This window comes from Sinocyclocheilus anshuiensis, unplaced genomic scaffold, assembly GCF_001515605.1.
Source record: "Sinocyclocheilus anshuiensis isolate Anshui unplaced genomic scaffold, SAMN03320099.WGS_v1.1 scaffold300, whole genome shotgun sequence".
In the NCBI taxonomy this organism is placed as follows: Eukaryota; Metazoa; Chordata; class Actinopteri; order Cypriniformes; family Cyprinidae; genus Sinocyclocheilus; species Sinocyclocheilus anshuiensis.
The window spans coordinates 1,983,494-1,994,925 of record NW_015557379.1 but is presented as its reverse complement, the minus strand read 5'-3'; the positions used below and the strand labels follow the sequence as shown (position 1 = coordinate 1,994,925).

Here is an 11,432-nt window from a genome sequence, read left to right as displayed (position 1 = left end):
TATAAATATTTGGCCTTTATATGCGCTTTACAAAATAAATAATTTTTCCAGAATACACCAATACTTTTGACTGGCTGTCAGTCAATGGAAAAATATTTTTTAAAATAAAATTTTAATGTTAACGTTTAGAATTTCTTAATATCTTCATGCCTTATAGCTGGGCGTTTGACATAGTTTGACATAGTCATACAGTCTGCGACAGTACAAGCAATGAAACATTTGAGATTTGCTATATAGTGTATATTGTCCTATATGCGAGTATACTGTATGTATGCGAATAAAGTTAGACATAAGTTATAAACATAGTTATATTTTTATATATTGCTGGGTGATAATATAGCTGATATTTATCAACAGTATAACAATCAAGCAGTTTAGGTTTGTTATTCTTTGGCTCTATATTGGTGTCTTTACAGCATCTACCAACAGCTTCCAGCCATCATTTGGTGTAGTCTGTAGTCTATAACTGTGTTAAACCCTATTGGTTCAGATACTATGAAACCAGTTTTGCTTTACCAGTTATGCTTTACGTATTCATGCATTAGAAAATGCAGCAAAAATATAGGCCCTGACTGAGAAATAGCTCAAATAAAATGACTGCCATCATATTCAGGGTCAACTTTCAGTTCTGTGTTTTTAGAAAAAAAAAGGGGGGAGGCATTTCATAAGACTTTCATTGTGACTCTTCCGGTTATTTGTCCAACATGGCTTAAAATAAATGTTCACTGCTTGCTTTCCTCTGCTCAGAAAGAGGCCCCACATTCCTGACAAGAGTCTGGCTTTTCCAGCTGACATGTTTTGTAATGTTTAAACAGTCTGCAATTAGGGGTTTTCACAGTCTGGCTTTCGAGAACTACAAATATCAATTACGTTTGCCTAAAATAAATGTTAAAGGGATAGCCTCATGTCAGTCCAGACCTGTAGGAATTTCTTTCTTCTGGTGAATATGTAAGAAGATATTTTGAAGAATGTAGATAACCAAACAGTTTCTGGTCCCCATTGACTTCCATAGTATTTTTTTTATCATACACTTTAAAAAATTGAGGTTCTTTATTATCATCTTTGGTTCCATGAAGAACCTTTAAGATCTATGGACCCTTTCCATTGCACTAAAGCTTCAGTGTACTTTTAAAAACTGTTCAGTGAAAGGTTCTTTGGGGAACCAAAATGTTTTTTTTTTTTTATATAGCATCACTGTGAAATGAACACATTCCCTTTTGGAATGTTTATTTTAAGAGTTGCTATGGACGTCATTGGGGACCAACTGTTTGATTACCCACATTCTTCAAAACATCTTGTTCTGTGTTCAGCAGAAGAAATACATTCATACAGGTGAGAGTGAGTAAATGATGACAGTATTTTTATTTTTGGGTGAACTATCCCTTTAAATAAATATGCATTTAAATTGAACAGAAGCATTTTGAGAAATTCAGGAAGGGGCCTCCCTCTGGTTTTCAAATGATTCTGTATGTACGATTCCTTCATGTTGTGTGACTGTTGCACATGTTTCTTTCAGATTACAGTCATTCTTTTTTTCTTTTTTTTTTTTGTAGGTGGGGTGAAGAGTTCAACATAAATAAGCATCCGCAGGTACGTACCCATCTGTCAGTGGCGGAGACCACCAGAACTGTACTCTGTATTTAAACACATCTGTGGCTTATTTGCTTTACACATAACTCATTTCACTTTGCTGAATCACATCTAGTTGAACAGTAGCACATCTCTTTGCCAGACCTATAAACCATTATGGAAATCCATGGGGGATTTTATGCGTTGAATGTTATTTATTCTGAGAGCAACCACAACAGAAGTTGTGCTCCGATTGATCGGCTACCGATCACTATCGTCCGATAATCGCTTTCAGATGATTGATCGGCGGTCTCTAAAAAGGCCGATCTCAAAAAACCCATCTCAAGCTGATGACGCTGCCATGAGAGGTTTGGCACGACATGCAGCGTCACTGTCTCAGTCTCTGTCCAGCGCGGGTGAAATAATTATAATGCTGAAGGTGAGGTACTTGGCTATCCAAGATGTAAATGCATTTGTTTCTTCATGGGAACAGATTTGGTGAAATGTAGCATTATATGACTTACTCACCAATGGATCCTCTGCAGTGAATGGGTGCCGTCAGACTCAGAATGAGAGTCCAAACAGCTGATAAAAACATCACAATCACATTTGTCCATTTCATTTTAGTAAGTTCACACTTTCACCAAAAACATGCAGCATTTAAACTTCAATCTTATTCAATTATATCAGTAGTAAAGTTAAGTTATTAGGATTTCGCAATCATAGCGCCCTCTACTAATAGAATGAGAAAAGGTGCTGAAACCCAGATTGTGTTCAAGTATTTGCATTGAAAATAGAAAACATAGATGAAGAGCACCTAATCACTCTCTTCTAGGTAAACCTAGAGTAAATATGACCACAGTCGCAATGTATGATTGAACATTTCATTGATCATTTGGTTTTTATTTCTGCAGCATTGAATTAGAGTACAAAAATTGACAATATAATTGGGAAGAGATGGTTCGATGATATACAAATGAATGAGAGAAATCGGTTTGTAGTGCATATGTATGGACAAAAATAAAATTTTTGCATGATTTGTTACATTTATGATGCGATTAATGTCGGATTAAATTCCTTCAAATCTTAAGATTTCTGCTTTTCCTCATTCAAGTAGTTAAAAATGTTCATACTAGCTTGTGTATATTATATGTGACATAAATACGGTTATACAGTGTTTCCTAAATTTTATGATCATACTGTGAATATTACCTCATGTTATAGTCTTTTAAAATCCTTGAATATTCGTCTGGGGAACACATCCCTCCGTAATTCCTTTCCCATGTAGCACAATCCAAGTAATCTTAAAATTATGGTGTGCGTCCAGACTAATGTTAAACTCATGATGCACGGTTTCATTTTTGTAGATAGCCAAGGACAGAGGTTTCTCATAGTTTCAGGATGTTTTCACAGTGTTGTTTGTTGCTGGTCTGACTTATCTCTCCAAATGTATATAAATATTGTTACTGGAATATTAAACTCTTTCAGTGCAATCGTTTTCACATATAATAAAGCTCATATGAATCATTCTAACTATTCCACTGCAGATTACTGTTTGTTGTTACAGGTGCTCCACATTATCACGTATTTGAAAGTGTTTGTGAACACATGCTTAATTTATTAATCTGAGCAGATCCCTTTATCCAGAGCAAGTAAACATGTGATAGGAATCAGTGGTGAATAAAACGACCAATATTTAAGCAAACACATAGCCCTGCCCCAGATTCATAACACTGGAACGCTGTTATGTATGGCCCGGCCTGCTTAAACCCAAAAATGAAAATTTGCAGAACATTTACTCATACCTCAGGTCATCTAAGGCTATGTCCACACGAAGCCAGAGCTTACCCTATCGAATCTTTTTTTCCCCCTCGTCTCAAGAAATATCTGCGTCCACACAGAGCAGACTGCGCTTGTCAAAGGAGGGGGCTTTGTTGAAAACGACGCGTTTGAGAGAGGCGGGGCATAGAGGACCTACAATAATGTACAGTATTTGAAAAATAATGTGTTTTTTGAACATTAAAGCATGTCAACATATTCTGTTACACCAAATACACAAAATAATGATCTTTAAAATAGCATCATATGACCCCTTTAATAAAAATACAATAGTTTAGTGTTTGTTCATGTTTTTGTTGCTGTTACGTGACGTAGCGGTGTCTGACTGGGTGAGATGTGGGCTGATGATGTCATCGCTTCAGAAAATATACGGATTCGCTGTCCACACGAAAACGCAAGGGCGGCGTTTTCAGATTTATCCACTCTGGGACCTGGTTTCAAAAAATATAGGTTTCACTCTCCCAAAACGCTGGATCCGTGTGGACGAAACGCCTATACGATACAAAATGTATTCGTATACAGCTAAACGCGTCTCCGTGTGGACGGGGCCTAAGATGTAGGTGAGTTTCTATTCTTCTGAACAGATTTCGAGAAATTTAGCATTACATCGCTTGCTCACCAATAGATCCTCTACAGTGAATGGGTGCCGTCAGAATGAGAGTCCAAACAGCTGATAAAAACATCACAATAATCCACAAGTAATCCACACCAGTCCATCAGTTAATATCTTGTGAAGTGAAAAGTTGGGTGTTTGTAAGAAACACACCCATGATTTAACTTTACGCCGTCACTTCTGGCCAAAATACCAGTCTATAATAAATAATGCTTCCTCTAGTAAAAGAAGGTCCATCCTGCTGTTGTCTCACATCAAAATGCACCAACATATTTGTTTAGCGGTGCTGTTAAACAGTGCTTGCTCTGTGCATATTTCTCTCCTGATTCAGACAAGGTGACTTTTTCACCGGGGAAAGCAATATTATGGATAGAGGACTCGTATTGCATCTGGAAGCAATGGTATAAAGCTATAAATGTCTCAATTGTGGATTTATTACAGACTCCCAGTCCCAGTGTTTTGCTTCACGAGATGTTAATTGATTCCCTTTGGTGCATAAATTACACACACTTTAATTTAAACAGGCATCAGACTGCAAAGATTTTAATGCTTTTATTTTTCTGTTTTACAGGGAACAGAAGTGAAAGCAATCACCTACTCTGCTATGCAAGTACATGACACGGAGAAACCAGATATCTTTGTCATCATCGATATTTAAAAAACAAAAATACAAGTTACAAGTTAATTTAAAGCCTCATGTTAATTGACGTGATTTTAAAAGATTGTACCTTCTTGTTGGAATACACATCTGAGAGGTTTCTTTTCTGTAAACTATGAAATGTTTTGTGGATTACATGGCTGAAATACTTTTTTTGGTCTGATTTTCATTATTAATAATGAAATTAAAGTGCCCCTATTATGGATTTTTTTTAAATGACCTTTCATGCAGTGTGTAACACAGCTCTAAGTGAATGAAAACATCCTGCAAAGTTTTAAATCTGAAAGTGCACCGTGTATAAAGTTATTGTCTCTCAAAAGAAAGAGTCAACTCTGAATCATTGAAACGAGCGGTTTTTTAAACGAATCCCAAGCCGTTTCATGTTGACGTCAACATGAAACATTAGCATATTGACCGCCCACTTGTTGCTCTTTTCGAAAAATGAATCGTTGAGGGAGTCGTTGATCAAGTAAGGTAAAAAATAAATGCATATAAGACAATGAAAGTGTTTTTTGACCTTGCATGTATGTCAATCTGTTGTTGGGGACTCCCAAAACCAAAATATGAACCTTTCATAACCCATAATAGGGGCACTTTAATAATATTTAATTTTGTAATTACAAACAAATATCATAAAGAAACACTCATGACCTGAAAAATACCTTGTTTGGTTTAGGTCTAAAGATTATTATTGTTAAAGATAATTTAAAATGTTTTAATAAAAACATATAAAAAGGAACACTTGTAAAGCTCATGTTTTGTACTAAAGTCAATAATTGAAAAAATAAAATAAAATACATCTCATTTTATCTTGTTAGTATTGATGCTACAGTGAAAGTAAACTTCTCCAGCAAGGCTGTGCATAATAAAAACCTTCAAAATCAGCAGGTATACAATGAGATGTTTGTCTTGAATATTTTAAAATACACTACTAGTTAAAAGATTTTGAACAGTAAGATTTTAAATAATTTAAAATACAGCAAAAGCAGTAATATTGTGAAATATTTTACTACTTTAAATAACTGCTTTCTATTTGAATTTATTTTAAAATGTAATTTAATCCTGTGATTTCAAAGCTGAATTTTTAGCATCATTACGCCAGTCTTCAGTGTCACATGGGGCCTCATTTATAAAGCGTGCGTATGCACAGATTTGATCTTAGAGTGTGCGTGCGCTTAAATCCACGCCAACGCTCATATTTGTAAAAACTGGCTTTGACGTGGAAAAGTGCTTAGCGTCACATCAGGGTCTGAGCAGACATACACACTTTTTCTCGATGGAGTACTGCAGGTTTTTGGAAATGTAAGCTGTTCTTGCAGCTCGCTGTTCTAAATGAAAGGTTTTGGATGATGACTGGTGATCTTTAATGACATTAATTAGGAGTCGTTTACAAGGCAGAGAGCTGAAAACATTAATTTGCGCGCAAGTTCAAGATCATTTGCGATTCATACACTCTAAAAAATGCTGGGTTAAAAAGGGACAAACCCAGCTATTGGGTTGTTTTGACCCAACGGTTGGGTTGTTTTGACCCAGCTATTGGGTTGTTTTGACCCAGCGGTTGGGTTGTTTTGACCCAGCGGTTGGGTTGTTTTGACCCAGCGGTTGGGTTGTTTTTACCCAACGGTTGGGTTGTTTTGATCGTAAGATAATTTTAGGATGGTTTCTGCGAAACGTTTTTTTAAATGAGGCCCCTGATCCTTAAAAAAATCATTCTAATGTTCTGATTTGCTGCTCAAAAAAACATTATTATTATCTTGAAAACAGCAGAGTAGAATTTTTCAGGTTTCTTTGATGAATAGAAAAATAATAATACTGACCCCAAGCTTTTGAATGGTATAGTGTATAATGTTACAAAAGCTTTTTATTTCAGATAAATGCTGATCTTTGGCTCTTTCTATTCATCTCTTTCCATTGCTAATAATAATAATAATAACAACAAAATTTTTCTTGAGCAGCAAATCATAATATTAGAATGATATCTGAAGGATCATGTGACACTGAAAACTGGAGTAATGAATCACAGGAATAAATTACATTTTAAAATCTATTCAAATAGAAAGCATTATTTTAAATAGTAAAAATATTTCACAATATTACTGATTTTGCTGTATTTTGGATCCAATAAATGCAGGGTTGTTGAGCATAAGAGGCTTCTTTTAAAAACCTCTTACTGTTCAAAAACGTTTGACACAGTCTTCAATGAGCTGCCACTTTTAAAGCTGAAGCGTGTCATTTCTGTGGGGCCAAACAGACTAAAAAAGATTGATAGTCCTGCCTTAAATTCATGCTAGTGTTGTTATGCTGGTTAGCATGGTCATGTTACTGTTGCTGTCACTTTTAGGTTTCCAAAAACATCTTTTTCCATAAACGGCTATTCAAAAGTATAGCCATGAATTTGGCAAAATATGATTTTTTTTTTTGTAAAACATTCTAATTATAGTATTCTCATTCTGCTCTAAAAAGTCTGAAATTAACTCAGGGTAGTTGCTCGTGAAGAAATTAGGACAGCAAGTGAAAAAAATGATTGAAATTCAACAAAAATCACACACTTCAACTTTAAAGGGGTCATATGATGCGATTTCAATTTTTCCTTTCTCTTTGGAGTGTTACAAGCTCTTGGTGCATAAAGAAGATCTGTAAAGTTGCAAAGACTAAAGTCTCAAATCCAAAGAGATATTCTTTATAAAAGTTAAGAGTCAGCCACACCTACCTAAAATGGCTCGTTCTAACACGCCCCCACATGTCTACATCACTATGTGGGAAGATTTGCATAACGCCACCCAAATGTTCACGCAAAGAAAGAAGGCGTAACTTTTATTCTCGCTGTAGTATTGTTGCCACCGCCGCCATGTCGTGAAGACGTTGTGTGTTTCGTTGTGAAAGCGAAACTACTTTGTTTGGTCTTCCAAAAGAGGACGATATCTGCTTCGTCATGCCTAGAGCTGATCTGTGCTGGTCGCTGAGGAAATACATCAACTTAGTGCTGTGGATCGCCGGCACATTTTATGGAGGACTGTTTACTGATCCTGGGAGAGTAACGTTAGACTAAAATGCCGGCAGTTCTGACTTACAGCCTGTAAGTACGTTTTAATTTAAAGGATTAACCAAATACACAAAATAATGTTCTTTTTAGCAGCATCATATGACCCCTTTAATGATTTCTTGTGCTTCTCTCCAAAATCTGGATTACATAAAGTCTAGTAGAGCAGCAGTATTAATTTAAATATAAAAATACAAGCCCAAAAATAATGTTGGAGGCACTATTGGAATAGCAGTAGTAGTTGGTGCTCAGCACAGGCATGTCATTTCCAGCAATTCATGTCAATCTTCATCTGCATGAGTCCAGTATGGTCATTTGCTTCTGTCATGACAGTATAACCCTAGCAGCAGACCCGTCGAGCACAGGAGGAAAAAACACAACACAGACAGAACCACGACTGGTTTACTGGAGCTCGTGTTCCCATCTAAAAGAAAAGACAGACGAGAGGAACACATAACTGACAGGTGACTCCATACACATTAACACCGTTTGTACACACATTTTAAACAGGATATTCAATAATATTCAACATTTTCTATGTCAAATTATTTTTTTGTTTGGAATTATGTGAACTGATGAATCCAGTTTTAATTTCTTTTCATTTTTAAATAACATTTGATGCCTCATTTTTAAATCTCATACACTACTGTTCAAATGTTTGGGGTGGGTAAGGTTTTTTTTTTTTTGAAAGGAGTCTATTATGCTCACTAAAGGCTGGATTTATTTGACACAGTAAAAACATTAATATTGTGAAATATTTTTTACAACTTAAAATACATGTTTTCTATTTGAATGTATACTAAAACGTAAATTATTCATGTGATGCCATTTCCAGCACCATTACTCCAGTCTTCAGTGTCACATGATCCTTCAGAAATCCTTCTAATATGCTGATTCGATGCTCAAGTAACATTTCTGATTATTATCAACGTTAAAACAGTTGTGCTGCTTATTTTTTTGTGGGAACTATGACTTTTTTTTTTGGATTCTTTGACGAATAATAAGTTCAAAAGAACAACATCATATTTTAAATTGATATCTTATCTAACATGTTTTACGGTCACTTTTGATCAATTTATGCATCCTTGCTGAACAATTATATGTATCATATCCCAGCTCATTTTGTATTATGACCATAGAATATGGATCTACACTTAAATGTCTCGAATACATTAATGAGCAGTTTGACATTTCAGAAAGTTTTGCATCATAAAACACTTTCAGTGGAAGAAAGGAAGGAAATTATCTAAAATGTTAAAGCATTTTTTGCTGACAGATTCCTCAAACTTTATGCAATTTACATGCGCTTGCAAAACGCCCTGTAAACAAATCAGCAAAAAAAATAAAAAATAACATTAACGAAAGTCATTCAGTGAATCAGCTGCAATGATAAAGCTCCTGATTGTCTGGTTTAACTGACAAACAGGCTTTTGTGTGGTAATCACTTGCAGTGTCATCTTCCGAACAATGTGGCTTTTATTCTTAAAATGGATGCCAGTTTGGGAACTAGGAATTAAAAAAAAAAAAAAATACTTTTTGTCCCAGAGGAAAAGAATGTAATGTGAAATAGAGGAACCTGTTAGCAATCGGACAATGAAGGAATGATTCTGCTCTCAAGAACTCACACAACAAAGACTGAGATTCACTGCACTGTAGGGCTGGGTAAAAAATATCGATATCTCGATATTAATCGATTCTCTTTTTTACGGAACGATGTCAATTCTTAAATCCTAAGAATCGATTAGTCTAGCCTGTTTTCAGTAAAATGGACGGAACATTGAAGGGCACTTCCCATCCAATAAATCGCAATAAGCATCGTGCTTTGGTGCTTTTAATATGAAACAAAGTCTCAGGTTTCAATTTATGTCCATTGTATTGCAGTATTCAAACAATAAATGCCGTTTTGGCGCCGTTTAATGTGGAGTGACAGATCGCTGTAGCGCCTCAGATCAACAGACGAGGAAGCGCGAGGCGCACGTGAACTGATCATCTCCTCCACATTAATACCAGTTTCAACACAAAATAAACATGACTAAACATCCGAAGGTAAGTTAAAAGAAAGAGTACAACTTTACAATCTGTATCCTGTCTCATGTAATCGCTCAATCATTGTTTCAGCCGCGCAAAGACGTCAATATAACGACTTGTAAACAATGTCACGTAACATCACATTTACCTCAGAAAAAAACATATTCGGTGACCATAAACTAGTCAGCCAGAAAAATAAACTGTAGAGAGGGGTATTTTGCTAAATATATGCACCACATAACATGTTCATTATAATTTTTACTGTTCTAATGTTTAATTTATGTTTGAATAAATCCATCATTTTTTATGACAGCCACTATTTACATTTTTTTATGTAAAAAAAACCCCAAATTGAAGTAGAAATATTATTATGTAATTGTAACTTTATTATTTTAAAAACTTCATTGTGTAATTTTAACAGTTGTTATGCTATAGCTTACAAATCAGTCAATTTTAACCTTCAATATTATTGTAATGTAGCACCAACTGACTCTCATGTATATTTTACAGCATTAGTTGAGAGATTTTTTTTCCTTGAGAAAATTTGGCAAGTACTGTACCTGATATATATATCCAAAATAATCGATATTGAATTGAATCGAATCGAAAGCTTGTGAATGAGAATCGAATCGTAAAATTTGTGTCAAAACCCAGCCCTACTGCACTGGTTCTTTGAGGTCACAAACCAAATTCATGCCTGACACTGATCACGTGACTCTTTGTACAATGTGATTTCTCACTTCAAGGAGCATCTCAAAATGTGCTAGAGGACGTGAGCATCGGGGTTGCTTCATGTCAGCTCAAGTGCTTTTCAATAATGCAGATATTCGGAGACTTATGTTCACGTTTCACTTCAACTTTTCACTGCAAAACAAAAAAAAAACACTTAAAATTAAAACAGTTTTGAAAAACAAAAAGGGTGAAACCATAGTGACAGGCTAAATTTAGCACAGACTGAAAAAATAAGTAGCAAATAAATCTGCACACATGAACTGCAGCCTCATGCTGGCAAAACACCCACAGCTTCCACAAGCCGCAGCCCACAGCACTGAGCTTTGTTCTCTTATCCCTACATCAACACTGCTGAGGCCAATAATGACTCCCATCTGTGGGATTGGTGCAGACAAACAGACTGATTTATAATGAGCTCCTGCCACTCAGTTATTCACTATTTGCTACGGATTATTATAATCCAGACCCGAGTGCTTCATGTCATTAATGAAAACAGGGCAAACACTTGAATTCAGATTACTTTCCAATTCAAAGTATCTTCACATTTCAAAATACGAATTTCATGTTAGTCACTTAAATTATTTTTAATAAAATTCAGTGCTATTTACATTTACATTTAGTCATTTAGCAGACGCTTTTATCCAAAGCGACTTACAAAGAGGCCTTTTTTGCTTTTGTTAATTGTATAATAAATAAAAAGAAAACAAATAGATAGAATACAAAAAGATTATTATTAGAAAAGCTAGTGTTAGGGTTTTTTTTAAAGAAAACAAGCAGTAAATGAATAGAGTGCAAGTCTAAAAGGGACAAGATTTTTTTTTGTTGAAAGAATAGAATTAGAATAGAGAGTGCTAGAGTTAGAGGGTCAAATAAAGATGGAAGATATGTGTTTTTAGCCGATTCTTGAAGATGGTTAAGGACTCAGCTGCTCGGATTGAGTTGGGCAGGTCATT

The 11,432-nt window shown here is 35.3% G+C and overlaps 2 protein-coding genes across 3 annotated transcripts in view; one reads left to right on the top strand and one right to left on the bottom strand.

Annotated features, from left to right (window-relative positions):
- The window catches only part of zbtb8os (zinc finger and BTB domain containing 8 opposite strand), a 9,800-nt gene extending 4,940 nt beyond the window's left edge, over positions 1-4,860 (top strand). The window contains exons 6-7 of one of the 2 annotated variants that reach the window (XM_016474681.1): positions 1,554-1,590; positions 4,593-4,860. In XM_016474681.1, coding sequence (XP_016330167.1) covers positions 1,554-1,590; positions 4,593-4,679 — 124 coding nt within the window. In that variant the 3' untranslated portion in view covers positions 4,680-4,860. Of the gene's footprint in view, positions 1-1,553; positions 1,591-4,592 lie in introns of those variants that run through there. The other variant, XM_016474682.1, reaches the window with a different exon arrangement.
- A 2,972-nt stretch (positions 4,861-7,832) lies between these two features.
- LOC107679183 (CD276 antigen homolog) overlaps positions 7,833-11,432 on the bottom strand; it is a 32,689-nt gene continuing 29,089 nt past the window's right edge. Inside the window, exon 4 of the mRNA XM_016474693.1 lies at positions 7,833-8,143. Within this exon, the coding sequence (XP_016330179.1) occupies positions 8,031-8,143 (113 nt within the window). The 3' untranslated portion in view covers positions 7,833-8,030. The remainder of the gene's footprint in view (positions 8,144-11,432) is intronic.